The sequence below is a fragment of the Trematomus bernacchii genome, unplaced genomic scaffold (assembly GCF_902827165.1).
Source record: "Trematomus bernacchii unplaced genomic scaffold, fTreBer1.1, whole genome shotgun sequence".
Classification (NCBI taxonomy): Eukaryota; Metazoa; Chordata; class Actinopteri; order Perciformes; family Nototheniidae; genus Trematomus; species Trematomus bernacchii.
Window position 1 is genome coordinate 3,127,889 of NW_022987840.1, and position 19,604 is coordinate 3,147,492.

The 19,604-nt window shown below is 38.9% G+C and overlaps 2 protein-coding genes across 3 annotated transcripts; both read right to left on the reverse strand.

The window, feature by feature from the left end:
• Nucleotides 1-19: 19 nt before the first annotated feature.
• Nucleotides 20-11,070, reverse strand: si:ch73-95l15.5. Its single transcript, XM_034112651.1, has 11 exons — nucleotides 10,969-11,070; nucleotides 9,325-9,533; nucleotides 8,110-9,113; nucleotides 7,233-7,379; nucleotides 5,104-5,181; nucleotides 3,694-3,798; nucleotides 2,810-2,959; nucleotides 2,442-2,597; nucleotides 2,169-2,264; nucleotides 1,494-1,685; nucleotides 20-933 (listed from the first exon to the last, which is right to left on the reverse strand). The coding sequence occupies exons 2-11, from the start codon at nucleotides 9,503-9,505 to the stop codon at nucleotides 835-837; spliced, it is 2,208 nt and encodes a 735-aa protein (XP_033968542.1). The 5' UTR covers nucleotides 9,506-9,533; nucleotides 10,969-11,070; the 3' UTR covers nucleotides 20-834.
• A 691-nt stretch (nucleotides 11,071-11,761) lies between these two features.
• On the reverse strand, nucleotides 11,762-19,261 carry LOC117500493 (lysosomal thioesterase PPT2-A-like). Of its 2 annotated transcripts, XM_034153349.1 has the most exons (9): nucleotides 18,934-19,261; nucleotides 18,023-18,176; nucleotides 15,574-15,669; nucleotides 14,972-15,079; nucleotides 14,769-14,852; nucleotides 14,600-14,684; nucleotides 13,744-13,798; nucleotides 13,432-13,582; nucleotides 11,762-12,654 (listed from the first exon to the last, which is right to left on the reverse strand). In XM_034153349.1, the coding sequence occupies exons 1-8, from the start codon at nucleotides 19,084-19,086 to the stop codon at nucleotides 13,439-13,441; spliced, it is 879 nt and encodes a 292-aa protein (XP_034009240.1). In that variant the 5' UTR covers nucleotides 19,087-19,261; the 3' UTR covers nucleotides 11,762-12,654; nucleotides 13,432-13,438. The 2 variants fall into 2 exon arrangements, with proteins under 2 accessions (XP_034009240.1, XP_034009239.1); XM_034153348.1 differs by lacking the exon at nucleotides 11,762-12,654 and having other exon boundaries at nucleotides 13,314-13,582; nucleotides 18,934-19,260.
• Nucleotides 19,262-19,604: the final 343 nt, after the last annotated feature.

The following is a 19,604-nucleotide window of genomic DNA, read 5'->3' on the forward strand; positions in this document are numbered from 1 at the left end:
CAGCGTCTGTAGACAAAGGTTATTTGGATCAGAGCTTTTAATTCTCTTGAGCTAAAAGAAAGAAGATCATTCCAGTAATAAGTCCCAGACCAACAATATATTAACATAGGTAAACATTAAAGAAAATTGAGAAATGTTCAAAAAAAAATTGACAACGGCTTTAAAAGCTACAATTAAAGCAATTCAAAAATATTATTTTGGTCCCAAGTATTCCCCTCTTAGTTCTAACCTTGCACTGTAAACTAAAAAAGTAGAGTTATGTACCATAATGGTGACAACACAAACACAATAAAGACTGCATAGAAAGGCTAATTCAGATTTAAAGCAATATTTTACCCGCTCCTTTCCAAAAGGATAACATGAAAGTTCATCATATGACTCTCTTACATCTCAGTTACAATCAAACTGTTCAGAAATGTTTGAAACAGCAATCCCACAGCATGAAATTATAATCTCTTCCTGACCATTAGACCCATATTACATTCAAAACTTAACCAAACACAGTAATCAGATGTTTTTATAAATCAAGTATTAAATATCCAGCTATGAAAAGCTTGACATGTCTCTTTACTGAAAACAACAGACTGTCTGACTCTCTAAAGTCTGAAATGACTGATTCACTGCAGAGAGTCAGGCAGGTAGTGATAGAGGAAAGTTGCCAAAACAAGGCAGGTTGGCGAACCTCAAAAACGTAAGGAGCTTAATATAAATACATTTGATGTACACCACGATACATATGCTGAAGAGGCAGAAAGGTGGTGCAGAAAGTGCAAAAGTAATCTTTTGTTTTTGTGCAATTAGTTTGCATCTCGTCGGTACAGTAGTCATTGGCTATCACAGTGTGTGTTTGATGCCGGTCAGAGGTTTGTTCTGCAGGTTCTGCTGCAGCTCTCTGAACAGATGGTCCCGCTCCTCAGCATCCACCAGGATTTGCTACATGGAAGAAAACGTAAAGATCTCAGTCACCATCACAATTGTTCATAATAAAGCTCAGATTATCACACATTTCACACAAGACATGTTTTTTTGCAGGAACTTTTTCTTTTTGAGTTGATTTAATGATAATAAGAAAATGTTTATCACAGACTAATACTTGAATTGTTGCACTTTACTCTTTTGTTGACCAACTTTTTGTTTTTTTTATTCCCTACATTACTATAGCATAACCTTCTCAATAAGCCTCTACAGAGACTGCCGATAACATTCGTTTTCTACCTCATATTTTTATTGGTATGATTTTGCATATATAAAAAGTAATCCGACCTTAAAATTGAATATCTAACACCAAAATCCTGCCTGATGTTGGAATTGTTTAATGTTTTTATTGAAGGAATGTTTTTTTATTAACAATTTATATAATTGATGATATTTTCTGAAGAATATGTGTGTGGGACTTATTTGGTGAAGATTTGGCTCTGTGGGTCTACAGTATATAAAACACTGGTTGTAGACTAACATGGAAGATCAATCAGTATCCTACTCCAGCACCGCACCTCTATGAGTTTGTCTCTCTTCTCCAGACTGTCCCTCAGCTTCCTCTCCTCTCTCTCTCGGTCCTCTCTGCTGTTCTGCCACACTCTGTCCGCCTCCTTCTTCTCCTTCTCTTTCTCCCTCAGCGCCTGCCGGGTGTCTTTGAGTTGCTCCGACAGAGAGGACACCCTCTGACTGTGGCTCTGCTGCTGGTTCTGGTGAAGAGAAAAACTAATAGTTAGAAACCCTGAGATTTGATGTTTGCCGTGTTGTGTGTCGTCAAACAACGTCCACCCAACTTCCAAGAGCTTAATATGACTATTGTAGAGATTTCTATTTGACCAAAAACATTTTTTAAAGAATAAACACCAAATATTTTCTTTTGAGAAGCTGGTGTCTGATAATATTAGGAATAATGTCCCACTTTTTGCTTGAGAAATGACTGAAACAATGAATGAATTACCCAAAAATTAAACATGTAATTTTTGTCAATCATTTATTGAATGACCAAATATGTTTTTATCATACCTTGCAATCATGGCCTTGAGTTAAAAACAAAAAAAAATGAAATCCTATTTTGTGTAAATTCAAGTGTGAAAAGAAAGTGTAACAAGATCTTTTTTCTTTTTGGAAAAAGGTCAATATGTAGGCCGCTTTTTTGTTTCCCCCCATTTATCATTGCCATGCTAATGTCTCACCTGCACCATGTCCTGGTACTCCTGCAGGGCTGTGGTGAGTTGTTCAACCTCCTTGCACAAGGTGGCGCCATTTCCCTCTCTGTCCACTGCCAACCCCTGACCAGTCACAGAGCCAGACAGGGGGAAATGTTGTGAGTAAACGTTTCCTTATTCAATATTACAGAGACAATGCAAGCTCTGCAACTTGTTCTTACTGTGGAAGATGTTAAATGCTTTGAAAAGTAAAGAAGCCAAGACACTACCCCCAACAGAAATGACATTGTTGTTTATTACCTGTGTATCTTTGCGACAGCTCTCCAGCTCCTGGATGAGAGCGTCCTTCTCCTGCAGGACAGTAGCGAGGGCTCGATCCCTCTGTCTCCATACCTCCCTCTCTTTCTCTACCTCCATCAGCAGTCGCTCCTTCTCCCCCAGAGCCACTCGCAGGTCCTGCAGTGGGGACAAAATGAAGGTCTTTCTTAATAACACTTAAAGTACACGCAAAGTTAACAGCACAGGGGACAGAGTACAAATGTATACAGTGCCTGATAGGGCTGGGTACTCAAAAATAACACATTGTGTGTGTGTGGTCTTAACATCAATGCAGCCAATTCCATCCCTGGTTTCTGATGTGTGTGTGTGTGTACAGTACTTGTTCCTACATTGATGATATCCTGGTTGCACTGCAGCACGGTGTTGAGCATGTCGAGGTCTTTCTCTCTGTCTCTTCCAGCCTTCCTGAGTGCCTCAATCTCTTTCTCCATGCTCTTCTCCTTCTCGGTCACTTCCAACCTCAAAGTCTGCAGGGCAGCCTACAGATCACAAAGCATCAAACATTACTTTGAGCATCTTACTTCCTGGTTAACACAACGTGGTGCGGGAGGAGGTGTAGAATTTATGTTTTGACAAACTAACTCCTGCTTTACGTATAGTTAAGGTTAACTTCCAGACCAGGGTTTCTACAGGGTTCACCAAGTTACATTTAAGACTTTTAGAGACCTTTTTTAGAATTCAATCTAATACCCATTTCACAATCATACCAGCCAAAGACGAAAGTGTGATTAGAAGCCAGTAGCCACCATATGGAAAATAATATGTTGTTGTTTTCAGTGATTCCCAGCTGTATGTAACAATACTTTCAAATGATCTTAATAATTCAATTCATTCAACGTCAATGCAAGTTTGACTTAAAGTTAAAATCTGCAATCAAAAACAATATGTTCATTTTGTGAGATTCAATGTAAAAATGGAGTTAACTTAAAATAAAAGTGATACATCAGCCTTATTTTTTTCCACAGAGCCTGAGGTAATAACTGACATGCCGCTGCTAGACTGGTAAAACTTCCTGCAGGCCTCAGGTAAAAACACAAGTAGGAACCACAAGATCTGCTCTGCTAATACAGAAGCCTTCAGGGACAGCAGCATTGAGTCTATCTGCTCCTGCCGATAACTGCTTTGCTTCATTAAGTGGGTCAAATGTCATCATAAGCAGACAGAAAAAAACAAGTCAATAATGAGGATGGAAAAGGACAGTGTCAGCACTAACCTTGTTGGCAGATGTAGTTTCTTTCAGATTTTCAGCCAGCTTGTTGGCTAGCTCCGCACTTCCTCCCTCCTCCACACACAGCCTTCTGATCAGACCCATACACTCCTGTAGCAGAGGAAACATCTGCCTGCTTAGTGCCAAATACATTCATCTGACAGCACAGTTAGGGGAAAACTGTAATACAAAAGTTTCCCCCAAAAAATAAATGAATAACCTGAGCCAAGTGTTCACATACTGTAGAGGCCAGAGCAACGCTGATACATATGCAAACATCAGGGAGTGCAGTCATAAATCTGCAGCTCCATCAGACAGACAAATGCATGACTTATCTACTCAACCAGTAACTCAAAATCTGTTCAAAATCACAAGACTAAATGTACCTCCTGGAAATGTTGGTGACATTTGTTTTGACATTAGGATTTAGGGGATCAGGTTTTATTTTTTATAAAATATAAATGCCATGTAACTCAATTTTCACTGCATATAAACAGCTGATGTATCACTGTATTATTCTAAGCTAGATGCATGCATGTTCGTAAAACACCTAAAAGCATTTTTTTTGCCTATTTTAAAATAAATTGTTGGAAGGTGGTAATGTCCTTATTTGTTTTATTGGTAAAAGTACGTTGAGAAAGTTGTATAAGTATGACTTTAAAGCCAGCATCTGGTTAGTTAATTTAAGCACAAAAACATGGGGAACAGCTAGCAAAGCTTCGTGCAGAGTAAAATGTGCCTACCAGCCTAATAATTAACAGGCCATATTGAGTTTTTGCTGCGTTTAAACAGAGCCAGGCAGCTGTTTCCCCAGGTTTCTGATCTTTATGCTAAGCTAAGCTAACCTAACAAGTTGCTGTCTGTGGCTTCACATTTACCAGACAAATATGAGTGTGGCCGTGATATTCTCATCTAAATCTCATCACGGAAACAGTAAGTACAGAGTTGTTTTATGTATTTGGACATTACATTTGATCAGTGTGGCACAGAACAAAACCAAAGGTAAAAGTCCAAAAGGGACTTCGTTATACTGTCACTTATTTGTAATCTTTAATAGGCTGTATTCCATTAAAGCAACCTTTCAGATAAGTTAGTCTGTGGTGTTTCTTTTTCACTATACGTCTTGAATGCTTTGGCCGTTTAGTTATAACGTTCATCCAGAGTGATTTACAATAAAACTCCTGCTGTTAATCAGTAGCTAAAATAAAAGCAGCAAACACACATCAGTGTCACTAGCACTATGTACGAGCAGACAACGTGACTGCAGCTCTGGCACTGCAGCTTTAAGGGCGTAGGCGGGGGACTACACAGACAAACAACATTCCTGTGAGCTTAGAGCCAAAGCTCGGGCAGCGGCAGAAGATCCCACGGCTGTGTGCATGACTGACTCCTGTCCCCCCTCATCACCTCACCCACCTGGATCAGACGCTCCCGGCTGTGCAGCGAGAGGCCGAGGCTCTGCAGCAGGGAGCTGCCATCCTTCTCATGGACCAACTGAAGGGAAGAGGAAAACAAATAACAACTTTCAAAAGTCAAATTCAAGTTTCAAGAATAGGGCTGGGGCCAGAATCTATGGCTTGGGTTTAGGTGTAGCAACTAACAATTATTAAAAACAGAATACGGTGACAAATGCCTTTCAAAATATCATCAAGTGCCTTGTTTTGTCCATCAAATGGCCCAAAAACCCTAATATTTTCAATTTTCTTTAACGTAAGACTAGAAAGACAAAACTATAAACAACTGGCAAATTACTGAACAGATTGAGTGTTGGTTCCCACTACAGTAAGGGTCTCCAGGAGCACATTTCACCATGGTTACACACAAACAGACTCATGAGGCATTGATGTTTTGGCTGGTGAAAAGCTATTTGTCTCTTGCTGCCTTTTGTCTTTGGACATGCAATGTTACATTTTCACCATCACTATTTATTGATTTAAAGATCACAGATGAATTTATAATGTAAATATGCATTGCTACTTTTCTCCTTTACAAATACTCAATGCATGTTTGAAAGGAATTCACAAACCTTTTTGGCGAGTCAATTATGTGGTTCTTTCACATTATTTCCCTAAGATAAGCGGTCGCTGTTAATGCACTTCAGTACATACAGCTGTACGTGAATGCACTGCAATGCAGACAACAGTGTAGTGCTGATACAGAATTCAGGTCAGTACTATGTTCAGCCTATTGTTAGACTCAGCTGTCACATTCAGTTCAGTAGAACTAACCTATAAGGTTAATAGCTCAGCAGGCTATAAGTTACAACAAAGTTATCAGGTTATGTTTTTTTCTCTGACTTTTACAGTCTTTAAATGTGATAGTAATATACTTTGATTCATAAATCCATTGACAGATTTGCTCTTAAAACTGAGCACTGTTCATGTTTAAACCTGCTGCCACTTCTACATATTTCTCATAAATTATTTTTTTATATTCAACTCTGTGAGAATGAGGAACATTGTGTTCACATGAAAAGCAGAGATCAGCTCATGTGAACTCGAAGCAGCTAAGGCGCTTCTTAATGATATTCTCTACGATAACACTACTAAGCCCTGGGCAAACTCTACCGGTCGGGGAGGATTCCTGCGAGAGGCTGTACGAGTGTGTTTGTGTGCGTGTGTGTCCTTATCTCCACCGTTAAGTGAGGAAATGCGGACACACCCTTCAACAGACACAAAAACACAGTACATCCACCCTCCATTCCTTTCATGCATTAGATTTGTGCTCAGTCAACATTCACACAGTGATTAATGGAGCTGTTTGGACATGTGACTCAGGAGCTGCTGAGAATTGTTGCACTGCGTCATCAACCTGTTTTTCTTGCGTCCAAAAAAAGGTTAGGAGGCAATTATCTCTTAAGACAGCAGGTTAAAATAACAACGGTTTGCTTTAAAGGCTTTTTACATCACAACTTCACAGACCTCTCAACCTATTGTTATCTCAATTTAAGATAATCATTGAGTTAAGAGATTCATTTGTTTTTCCCCCATATTGCATATATTGATAAACTTTGAATTGTATGAAGGAGCAGTTCAATATTTTGGGTAACACTTTACGCTTTCTTGCCGAGGCAGATGAGAATTGATACCACTGTCATAAGATTTAATTAAAAATGAAGATATAACTAGCAGCCAGTTAGTTTAGATTAGCATGGCAATGACTGTAAATGATGATCATGTTATTTATTTTGTTTTATCCATGACAAAACGGTTTTTAGGGTGTCACACTTACACTTTGTGGTGCGATGGCTACTATGACCAGGAAAGAAGAGAATAGCACGTTTAAATTGGACACCTGATACTAATGTTATCCGATAGACTTAACATAGTGTGCCTTTATATAGTTAAGCATTACAGGTGAGGGTAGGTATATTTTGTTATTGTTGGACAGAGTCAGACTTGCTGTTTGCAGTCTTTAAGCTAAGCTACGCTAACTGGTTGACAAGAGAGGGAATAAACACACTTTGCAAATTAACTACTGAAACTTCTCTCTAGACATATGCTCATCTCAAATAAGGACTGTGGGAGAACAAAGGGAATGCTCACAGGTGCCCAGTCCTCCGCCCCATTAACTTCAGTTGGTTTGCTCCTCCCATGTTTCAGCTCGGCCTCCAGGGTCCTGATGTGGGACAGCGCTTGGTCCAGCTGGCCTCGCAGGTGTTTGGCAGCGTGGTGAACCCTCCCAGAGGTGCTCTGGAATCACAAATGGTTTCATGGTAAACATGGGTCATGGTATTATTAAGTTAAAAAACAAGTGTTATTTAAGTCTTGTTGGACTGCTGGACTGACCTCACTTGCTCCCGGATGAATCTATTGATGCACACTGTGTCAATATTTAATCTGGTTAGAGTTCTTTATTATAAAAAAAGTTGCGGAGGATTTTAAAACCAATATTTGGGACGCATCTTTTGCCCCTACCGTTTGGAAAATCGGGTCATTTGGCAGTCACTTTAGAAAATATATAATTTTGCCAGTTGCTGTTTATATTTTTAAAAAGCCCAACTTACATTGCATACAGTAATCACCACTTTGTGCCAACACGAGTAAAAAGCAGAATATTGCCATTTCAAGTGTGTCATCATATGTGTGTTTGAGAGCAAGGAGGAAACAGTTATAAATATTTGGCTTTTATTTAGATTTGAATAGCCTTTGTAAATGAAATGAATCAGTATACGGATCATTCACAAAAATAACACGTTTTAAACATGGATGGAATAAATAAGAGACTTGATTATCTGTATCATGTTCTAGATTTGGGACTTCAAAATGCACTTCACTTGGTTTATTTTTATAATATTTGCTATTAACATTTCTAAATATTTTGCCCCTCAAACTCAGTTTATAGGTGCACCCTTATTTTCAGACACTGTTTATTGTACATTTTAAGTCTAAGGCATGCTCAGACTGAAATGACAACACTCACCTTTCCATGAAGAGGCATGAACTCTTCCCTCAGCTCTGATAAGATATCCCCGTCCTCTGCATCCATGTCCCCCCCTCCGTTCTCCACATTCCCAAAGATCAGCACCTTGTTCACTGAGGGTGACGCCATCTCTCCAGCTTTACCCGAGTACTTCCTGCCCAGAACGGGGATCTTACTCCCCGATGGAGAACTGACCGGCTTCCCCTCGATACTTCTCAGCTCTTTCAGCACAAAGTTAGTCGACTGAACTCCTGGTGAGTCAAATGGATCGTTGCAATCAAGAGAGTCCAGAGACTGAATGGACGCTGTGCGAGAAGACGCCTGTAAGGACAGAGTGGACCCTGCCAGTGAAGAGGGGCTGGAGCTGCAGGTTGACATCCTCTGCCAGTGGAGGGGCATGCTCTGAGATTTGTCCCGTGACAATGCCAGCGGGGAGAAGGGTTGGAAAGGCAGACGGCGAGGAACCCCACAAACAGACTCATAATCCGAGTCGGACACCCGTAAAGAATCACAGCCTTCACACCCTTTGCCTTTTCTGCATCTTTTACCCGTTCTTATAAAATACGGGCATGTGTCCCACTTCTCGGACCAGCACTCGTACTCTGAGAGTACCATATTCTCTTTGAGCATCTCCCTGTAGCCCTCCTTCTCCCCATCTCCGTCCTCCTCGCTGGTGCTGCCCTGGCTCTGGAGGTCCCGCGGGTTTCTCTGGTAGTAGCATTGGCGCACCCACTGTCTGATCTTGTCCCTCTCCTGCATCAGCTTCTGGAGCCTCTCGGACGAAAGCACCCTCACCCTGGATATCACCGTGTCGAATTTGAACACCCGCTCCAGGACGCACATGCATTTGCCACACACAAACTCCTCCTGCCCGTGGCCGCGTGGTACACACTGCCCCAGAATGTGGGTCAACACGGAGAGCAGATCCATCCCTTTGGACGGGGAGTTCAGGGATAACTGGGACTTGGAGAGAGACATGGAGGAACCCAGAGATGACATGCTGCCTGTGAAGAGAAACATTTCGTTTTTCTACAGTTTAAGGCAACATTTTATTTCCACTATTGAAGAGAACATTTATTATTTGTGTACATTGTATTACTTTCCCAAGTTGTCACTAGCTAGATGACATCTGCATTTGCATTTGAATTGATAATGCTATAATGAGTGACGTTAATGCATGGTAGTTTGCTATATTTCCTTATTCTCCAGACTCACCCCAGGGGCTGCTCTGCGAGGACCGGGACAGACTGCCTCCCCTCAGAGACTCTGTCGGGGTCTGAGGCGGGCCGGCCTTCTTATTCAATCCCCCAAACAGCCACCGCCTTTGGTTTCCCTTGAGAGCTCCGCCACACATTCGGCAAAATTCATGTTTACCTCTGGAGGACATCGTGGACATTGTTGTCCCGATAGATGTTGGAAATTCTCTGTAAATCAAAGCAGAAAAAAAACGGGATGCATTCAAAAGAAGTGATTCCTAACCTAAATCATGAGCACCTCACAGAGCCATCTGCTTAGCTGTACACTATACAGTTTTCCAACAAAGAATACTGCATATGTAACCTCTTTAGGACTCCTAAGTTATTCAAATTAAACAATCTGAAAAGGCGAAAACCACTTTTTAGAAACCGGAGGAAAAGTTTTCATTCTTTAAAATTACACACAAATGATTTGTGGTATAAACCAAAGCAATTTCTCAGGGTGACCTGTTGTTTATTGTTTTCAATGATGTTCATTATATCAGAAGAAATCAGAAAAAGGGTGAGCGAGTTATTACAGAGTCAGAAAGAAGACCCACAGACTGAACTTGTGACCTCTTAGGTGATTATAGGAGAGAAAGATTATTTTCTTATTTTTTCCTGATGTTAGCCTAACAGCTGGCAATGACTAGTTTTTTTTATGGAAAAGAATTAATTTTCCAGCTCGGTTTCCATAGAAACAGGTCATATAAAGTTTGATAGAGCCATATAATCCACCTTGTTTGAGATAATGTGTCTGCCTTTTGCTTTTGATTGAGTTGTATATCTCTTCCCTGTATGGGGTTTTGTTCACTTTATTGAGCTCAGCTGCTGGTGTTTACTGTAGCTGCCCACAGGGCGGGACACGTCGACCTTGAGCCACGCTGACAGTAAATCCAGTCGATGAATGGAACTCTCTCTTCAACAGTCAGTCTCTCCATGAACCTTTTCCCTCCTCACAAGTCAGAAATTAGACTTCCATGAATCATTTTAAACCCAGAAAACATACAGACTATCATTTTAGAACCATTTAGGACTAAATAAAACAATGATGTGGCGTGAACTTAACATGATTATGTGTTTGAATGAGGAAACCGTGAACACAACCCTTAAATATGATACATGTTAATGTGTTTGCTTAAGGAAACCGTGAACTTAACCCATAAATGGGATACATATAGCCACCATATTCGACCTTTGACTGCCTAAATACAACAGCATGCGACATGTCACCAAAGCACGAGACATGTTCCCAGGGGGAAAACGCTTCATCATCCAGTGGAAAACAGTTCAACTATCATGTATCTGATTCTATTTTAAGCGACTGAAGTGCAGCGGTTCAACGCGAAAGTAACGCCACGGTGTGAAAGCGGAGCAGTGAGTGTTTCCTGAATATAATAATCATTGAACGTCGTTGAGTTCACTTTTACGTCACAAACAAACATTTAGCCAGGCACAATAAGTATGTTTGAAAATCTTACGTTAGCTTTCACCCCTGGACCCGGGTTTCACGCGCTGAGAGAAGTTTAAAGTCCGATAAGCGAGGAAGAAATGTTCATGTTCGCCTCAAAACGATGCCAAGTCACAAACAAAACACATGTGAGAGTTAAGAAAAGTTTCTTACATAAAAATCTCTGCTGGAGCTGGTCTGAGGCGCGTCGCTATACAGTCTGTGGTCGCAGCACACCGGAGCAGCAACGGAAGAGAGGCGGTTGGTGTCACCTTGCTGACGTCACAGCTCATACCTGTTTGGGGAGGTGTGCAAACAGGAGGGGAGAGTGGGGCCATGTTGTCCCTCCTCCAGTGGTGTAGATTTACTGAAGTACTGTACTTAATTGCAATTTTGAGGGACTTGTACTTTACTTAAGTATTTCAATGTTTTGATACTTTGTACTTCTACCCCCATTACAATTCAGAGGTAAATGTGTGTACTTTTTACTCCACTACATGCATTTAGTACCATAAGGTACCTTGCAGATTCTGTTTAATGATGTGAAATGTACTTAAATAACACTTTAATTTCACTAAAGTGTAAAATCCACAAGCTACCCTGTAGCATGCAAAGTACTTAAACTTAGCTGCACCTTAACTAGCTTTGATAACACTCTAATAAATCATTACAACAACAAAAAAGATGCAATTTATAATTTTCTGAAATGGGCCAATCTGCATAATGAGTACTTTTATTGTTGGTACTTTAAGTATAGGTTGATGTTAATACGTTTCTACTTTTACTTGAGTTATATTTTGATTGCAGGACATTTACTTCACTCTGGTACTTCTACTTTTACTTAAGTACAAGAGTACTTCACTCTGAGTACTTCTCCCACCTCCTGTGCCAAACAATTATATAAAAACATATACGATCAATAAAGGTCCACCTTCTTCTTCTTCTTCTTCTTCTTCTTCTTCTTCTTCTTCTTCTTCTTCTTCTTCTTCTTCTTCTTCTTCTTCTTCTTCTTCTTCTTCTTCTTCTTCTTCTTCTTCTTCTTCTTCTTCTTACAACAACTAACACTTTAACTATTTCAGAACAACGTATAATAATCCTAGATTTGTATTGTAATCTATATATATGTGTAAGCTTTACATTTTTTTAATTAGCCCAACACACAATCCATAACTCAACCCCTATGAATCAGTTTATTAATTAAAATCAATGCGTTTAATTGATTGATCACAGCCCCTGCCCTACTTTTATCTAGTGTGAAGAGCTAAAGAGTCAACATGTAACCTATACTCTGCAGTCAGAGGCCAATTGAGTATTATGTAGCCTAAAATCTGCTTGACAAGGTGCATAGATAACATAACTTTCAATAAAACTGGATAATTATAGATCAATCTTAAAGGGTTCAAATTAAACCAGGGACAGAATATTCGTTTTCATGGTGACGATCTCTTCACTTGTATTGTGTGAACGGATTTTGAGGCTGTTCTTAATGGTACTGTAAAAGTATTTTTATCTAAAGGCCTTTTTTTATTATTGTACTTTAGCATCCTCAAAAAAACTGCTGTCCAAAGTAACAATAACAAAACACCAGAGCATTATAAAAGAGATGAATAAGCAACTCTGACAATGTCATAAATGGGTAAAAATGTAATAGTTTGATAAGAAAATAGTGTACTGGAACCATGATAATACATGGGATTTTGATAGCGCTTTTCCTAATGCTCAAAGAAGCTTTACATAAAATCAGAACAGAAACAATACAAAAATGGACGTTTTTTGTATTGTTAGAAAAAGTGGTGGGGACAATTTCTCCTGTAGATGTGGGACCCGTCTCCAGCGCAAATGACGCCCTGAAAAAGAAGTCTGAAAAAAATATATACAAATAATACTTAAGAGATTGGTGTTCCAACAATACTATATTTAATACAGATATACAACATTTCAGATCTTCTTAAAGTATCAGTTAACACCAAGTCACATAAGACAGAAATATATCACTAAGCTGCACTCTGTTGGTTAAGACTCAATATTATTCCTCAAAGTTTAACCCCAAAGAGTTGAGGTCAAATTAGTGTTCACCACTGTGTGAATTCACTCTTTACATTGACTCCAGAGTACCAGAAACTTCCACCAGAGGTCAGAGATTGATCGCTCATGGCTCATGAATTGCCACGATGCATGGCCTGCTTCAGACTGACTTTTACCTCCAATATGAAAGACCATTTGAGCATGATTAAAACAAATTGAGTTTCAATGTATCCTTTTGGGTTAAGTTTAAATGGAAAAACTAATAAAAAGGTTCATTAGACAAATGTACCCTGGACTACTTCTAGGAGAAAAAGTCCTCAGAATTTGGTATTTAATCGAAAGATGTACCTGGTAAAGAAGTGAACTATAACTGCAATCTTAATATTGAAACATTGGTTAATTGACCTCATTATTAAAATACATTATTGGAACCTACAACATTAAAATATAGAACCATTGTCTATTTTCCCACAGCCATAAAGGAAATAAGAATGGAAGCTTTAAATATTTTTTATTTTGGTTTAGTCTTTTAGGAAAATCATATACATGAAATACAGTTTAGATTATATACTCTATTTTAGATAAATAATAGCTTGCATTAACATCTCTCACTCTGTTTTCAAGTGAGCCACTTCTCTATGCAGCTCCTGAACACGGTGTAGTTTGAGTGCCACTGAACGTGTTTCACTCCAGAGTGAAGGCACATCGACACGTCGCCACGAGCGTTTAGCATCTTCAACCCAAATGTATCGTTTCTGTAAAACTTTCAAAAGGAGAGAGGAAGAGAAGGGCGGGTTATTACGAAAAAGGAAGAGAGAGATCTCTACAATAATGCAGAGGGCCCAGAGGGTAAAAATGAAGTGGTGCTTTCAGTCAATATAGAAGTGATACAATGGTGTATGCATACATCACTTTGTAACTTACCTCCTGGTTCCTCATTTCTACAATGGTTTCGTTGCTGTCATAGAATCCAAAGTGGCTGTGCGGAAAAAAAGGAAACAGTCAGTCCAGGTGAAGACTTCTTGAAACCGATGCTGCAGTTTTGACCAGAAACTGTTCACCCAACACACATTTTGAAGACTCTGTTAGATACCATTTCATTGTTTGGCACCTCAATATGTTTCTAAGCAAAGGGTGTTTCTACCACAGGAGATTTTGGGGGAAATGTGGCACTCACATGCACAAGTTTTCAAAAATAAAATGTATTCATTTTAAAGCCAGCATTCCCCCTATAAAATTGGCATCATAAAATAAATAAAGGACAATTGCAATATCAGGTCTCCATTAAAAAAACAACGTTCATATTGGCATGCATTTGTGTATTCAAGTTGTAATTGTTATAAAGACTTTAATGCCATAAAAAACATTTGATTTAATTTGCAAAATGCAGGAAAACCAAACACATAATTAAAGGTTGGGTTTTTTTCAGATATCATGAGAATTGTGGAAGTGATAGTTTATTCAGTTAGCCTTTTTCAGATTTTAAATACAGTTTTATTTATAGCATTTAATGCCATAGCAAATATTTTATTGTTTTTGTTCATTTTTTGTTCATGTTTTCTTCCTGTGTTTTGCTGATTTGTTATGTAAACAACCCAATAACCATCTTTTAGTATGTTTGTATTTTAGCATGTCGTCATTGTTAGAGAAAATATATACCAGGACATTATGATAAGAATGCTAATATATTCAACTAAACTAAATAATTATTTGTATTTTTCCCAAACATTAAAAAATGAAGGAGAATAAACTGAAGAACAAATTGTAAATGTGATGAAACCTTGACTGCCATGGTGTGATGACGCCATCGTCTGGTCCTCCAATCAGCACAAGCTTCTTGATGCGCAGAAAGTTTTCCCTCCATGCTGTCAAATGTAGAAATGCATGTCTGTAAATGTTTACTGCACATGCAAAAGTATACAGCTCATTTAATGAATTTGTTTCACTACCTTTCATTTTGCCGTGAGGTCTGTCCCCGTTGAGCAACGCCAGAAAGCTGTTGCTCTGCAGGTAGCGGGACCTATGGTGAGGGTCTGTGGAGAAATGATTCATAGATATATGTATTGTCTTTTCAACAGGGAATATAATACTAGGTGCTGGTTCTCCTCAGTTAAAGCTTAAATTGTTCTGCTTTTCAAATCATCATGCTCACCGTTCCAGTAGTCACAGATAGACACTTTCTGTCCCACTCTGTTGTAGCAAATATGAAACACAGTCTTCTTCACATAGTCAGGAAATACCCGCTTCAGGTATTCTGTGTCTGTGGAGTAAAGAAGTGTTTGGAAATTAAGAACAGGGGTTTCTCAGACTATGGGCCTCCCTTTAGACAGAGCTTGGAAAAAAGATGTTCCCTGACCAACATGCCCTGACCCCTTTACTTTCTTAGTTTCACTCAATAAATGCATGTCCATTGGATCACAATCATTATTTGTACTATAAAGGCTCAACATGTGAGCCAACATAACCTAATATTGTTGTTAAATCATCTGATTACATAGAAAAGGTCTATCCTTAGGCAGAAATCCCCCAAACTGTATCCATGAACCGTCTCTTTATCAAATAACTGGTGGTATAGTGTTTTCCCTTCACTGAGACTCTGCTCCTTCCACTTTGAAAACCTCTGCTTTAGGATCTGAGACCAATCATTACTGTTACAAGTTCTTGTGAATTAACTGATAGTCCTAAAATGTCATTATTACCTGGAGGACATGGGTTATACAGACAGGATTCAAACTCAAAATGAAGCTCCCTTACTTCCATACTGCCCGGCCTGTGGGGACGACAGTGAAATGAAGGTGTGCACTTTGTGATCTGGAGCCATGAAGAGAAGTGCTCGACAAATTAAACCACCTTTAAAAGAAAAGGAGAGGACACAATATCAAGCCAATGCTGACAAACCAGTTTAGAGTATAAGATATGATGCAGTTATTCTTTTAATTTCTCTAAAATGCATCTCATAAGGGTTGGAACGTTATAACTCTGATTACTAAATTGGTGCCTCCCACTGCAGGTGTTTCATCAGATTCTAGCAAGACTGGATATGTTCTTCTACTGTCCTTAGTGGCTAGTGGTTGTGAGGCTGTACTTAGAAAAAATGTATTAATGTGGCCTAAAACCATATATGTTATCCATCCGTCCTACTATCTCCTCCATTAGGGCTTTTGGATCACAGCAGACCATTTAACTATGAAACCTGCTCTTTGAGGAGAAAACATACTGAAAATGTAAGAGTTTGCTTCTTTTTACAGTTGACATAGCATTGTTTTTGAACTAATGCTAACCAAAGCATGCTAACACTTTAAAATTAGTACAATGTTGACCATGTTCACTATCGTAGTATCCCGAGTATAGTATCTCCGGATCCTGGATCAAGACCATCCAGTCGATCACAGCCCAACAGAGTCACATTGTTTTCAACATAAACAAGTATAATACCTTCTTACCCATATTTGTGGTTTTATTGTGTGTTTTATGTAATTTAATAATTTTAACCTAAATGTTTTCATATCAAGCATCATCATGCAAACATTTGCTAACTAGCAATAAACACAAACAAAGCTGATGCTGAGGGGAATGATAGTAGTTTTTGCAAGGTATTGGTTTATATATAATTGGAAACTCATACATAATGATTGACAGTTTGTTTCTTGTTAAGACATTTAACTAAAACCTATTGGTGGCATTAGAGGAAAAGTCAAAGAATCTTCAAAGTCATCATCTGAATAAAATAGATTATTTGCCTATATGGTTGAGATATTTTGCAGGGTACGTAAAAACTTTGAACTGCTTATGGAAAGTGGACCAACGTCTATAGAATATAACCTCTCTGGAGCATAGTTCTCTACTAAACGTAATGACATCGATCCATAATAGTTGGTTAAAGGTTTTCTTAAAAGCTAAACCATGAGCCACTTCAGTAGAAAAAGGTGCTTATTTCGGTATGCCCGAAATGAGGAAGTAAGAGTTGACATATAGATATTGTTCCTCAACTTCATGTGTGTTTGTGCAGGTCAGGTTTCTTTTTTTAACATATGGGTTAAATATTGCATTGCACTGCACAGCTGTGTGTCTGTGTTTAGTCTTTGTTCATGAACGTTTGCCCACATATGTATCTACTGTTCTGCTGTATGTGTATGTGTGTGTGTGTGTGTGTGTGTGTGTGTGTGTGTGTGTGTGTGTGTGTGTGTGTGTGTGTGTGTGTGTGTGTGTGTGTGTTTGTGTGTGTGTGTTTGTGTGTGTGTGTGACCTTGTGAAAGGCAAATCAGATCATCAAGGTCATGCAATCAACAACCTTCTAGCGGCATTGTTTTTTGCAACTTTGTTAACTTAATATTCTTACATACTCATGATGGATATTTGGTTGAATTGAGACTCTGTTCTCTTTTGCTCTGTGAGATTGTCCTTGCACAGATTATAACACCCACAGTTGTTCCACATTATCTTGGTCTCTGTCAGACTGACTGATGACTCTCTTTACACTGAAGCAGTGCAATACTACAGTCAAGACCCCAAATCCTGCTGATGTACATTTGTCTTAAAATAAACCTAGTTAAAAAACAGCTTTGAAACACATTGCTAGTTCTTAGGGTAGCATTACAGATGAAAAGTAGACTTTGGCGAAAACTTAATTGAATTCGCATTGCACTGCTACTACATTAATGGACTAACCTCACAATGACGAGTAAAAAAAAGAAAGGGATCAACATTAATAATAATAATAATAATGGGTTCCATTTATAAAGCACTTCATATTCGAATTCAAATCCCGAAGTGCTACAGGCAGTGAGCAGGAACAGTATAAATAGACATGACACAACACGGTAGAATTAATAAAAAGCAATAAAAAATAAATAAATAAAAATAAAGATAAAAGGATGGTAAAAGGGTCTAGGCAAAGGCTCTTTTGAAAAGATGGGTTTTGAGGCCTTTTTTAAAAGCCTCCACGCTCTGTGGTGCTCTCATGTGGTCGGGGAGAGCGTTCCACAGACTGGGGGCAGCCGAGCAGAAGGCCCGGTCTCCCATGGTACGGAGCTTAGTCCTGGGGGGTTTGAGCATTATGTTTGTTTATGTTTTAATTAAGGTAGTTTACTTCGTATATGATTCACTTTGGCTGTTGCATCCAAAAAAATGGTCAGATGTAGATGCTTAGAGACATTTTCCTATGGCTAAATAGTGTAAATGTTGTTTGATGCAGTGTTAGGACCTTGTGAGAAGCACAGAAGATGGACGCCATCAGGAGCCTTTTGCACGATGTCGTCGAAGGCTTTACTGAAACCTTGCACCTGCCTCCACATGGGCTTCAGACTGGACAGGTTGTCATACAAGTCAATCACCTTCACCTCAGTGCCTGGATGCACCTAGGAATACAATAATTTAAAGGAAGTTACAAAACCCTGGTGAACACAGAATAAATCAACAGTCAGCAAACTACCAGTCTGATTTCTGTTTGTGTTATTAGTCGATTCAGTCAGGTGGAGTCATGTTCAAAACAAAACTGATCTGGAGAAATAGGATATGACAGAGGGACAGAAATCCTAACATTAAAACTGCTTGCTGATTTTCACTCTTCTTGAAATCTGACTGCCTTTAAAATAATCTGCATCGCTACTGTAGATATTAAGCCTGAAATAAGTTTAATACATTATTTTGGGTTGAATTGGATGTTTGACCAGTCCATTCAAATAATTCAACTGAGTGGTGCCTCACTGATGGAACAAATATCATGTTTTATAAATAGTTTGTTAAGTAAATGGTATACTTTGAAGATGTACTTAAGGTTATTTAATAATAGTACTTAATAGTGAATTTAGTCACCAATTTATGCAGATTCAGACTTTTGATACACAAAATAACCAACTCATAAATGATGATGTATTATTTTGTTAATTACAAAGTAGTTAAAAGCACTTTTACAAGCTGCAAATAGATGCTTACAAGGTAATGCCTCACTATTTTAATACATTAATATAACCTTTACTTATAAACATTTCCTAGGGTATTTCTTCTGTTCTGCTCTTTTGTTTTGTTTTTTGAAGGTCTGAGCTTTTTCTGTCTTTCAGAAGTCTCTCCCTAAATTAAACACTTTTCACATATTTAGCTTTTGGAAACCCCTACCTTGTTTATGTAACTAAACATCGTTGTGAACTCTTTCGGCCCATCGAACAGGCCATGCACGATGATGACAGGCTTGTACCCGTTGATGCAGACTCCTGTCAGCAGCAGCAGAAGAGGCACCGGGGAATCTCGGATCATCTGCGGGGTCTTCATCTCTCCTTCCGGCCACTGACGAGCCCTCTGTCCGGGCTGAGGATCGAGTGAGGGGCCGCAGGAGGAGATGATGTCTTTAAACGTCCTGATGAGGAACTTTAAAGCTCTTTCAACTTTTGATTTTAGACTTGGAGAGCATCAGCGCACTTCCTCAAAACTCATACTGAAATAGTGTGTCGTTTTTTTCCGAAGGTGGTTATCACATCCGTTTAAGTCTCTCAGTTACGTAGTGCTGGGGACTCACCCATCTTTTAGACCGACTTTAAGCAGTATTATAGCGTGACGTGAGCACTTGGTCATTAAAACATAATATGATTATACTTCTAATATTATACTTCTAATATTATACTTCTAATATACTTCTAATTAAAGTGGTGTAGGCATGCACGTTAATGCATCAATAACTGCAACGCCATATCATTCTGAAATTGTTCATTTTTGCATACTGACTTATTTTGCTTGAGGTACTTTAGTATTTTAATGCTAAGACTTTTGTTCTTCAAGTTTTGAATGCAATA

What these genes read in the sequence shown, in the direction of transcription:
- LOC117500493 (XM_034153349.1), bottom strand. Translation starts at nt 19,086, where the DNA reads ATGAAGACCCCGCAGATGATCCGAGATTCCCCGGTGCCTCTTCTGCTG. An exon ending in TCTTCTGTGCTTCTCACAAG is followed by an intron (nt 15,670 to 18,022) that starts GTCCTAACACTG and finishes TTTCTTTTAAAG; the next exon opens with GTGGTTTAATTTGTCGAGCA. An exon ending in ACAGGCCGGGCAGTATGGAA is followed by an intron (nt 15,080 to 15,573) that starts GTAAGGGAGCTT and finishes TTTACTCCACAG; the next exon opens with ACACAGAATACCTGAAGCGG.
- si:ch73-95l15.5 (XM_034112651.1), bottom strand. Translation starts at nt 9,505, where the DNA reads ATGTCCACGATGTCCTCCAGAGGTAAACATGAATTTTGCCGAATGTGT. An exon ending in GGGCGGAGGACTGGGCACCT is followed by an intron (nt 5,182 to 7,232) that starts GTGAGCATTCCC and finishes TCTTCCCTTCAG; the next exon opens with TTGGTCCATGAGAAGGATGG. An exon ending in AAACTACATCTGCCAACAAG is followed by an intron (nt 2,960 to 3,693) that starts GTTAGTGCTGAC and finishes TGTGATCTGTAG; the next exon opens with GCTGCCCTGCAGACTTTGAG.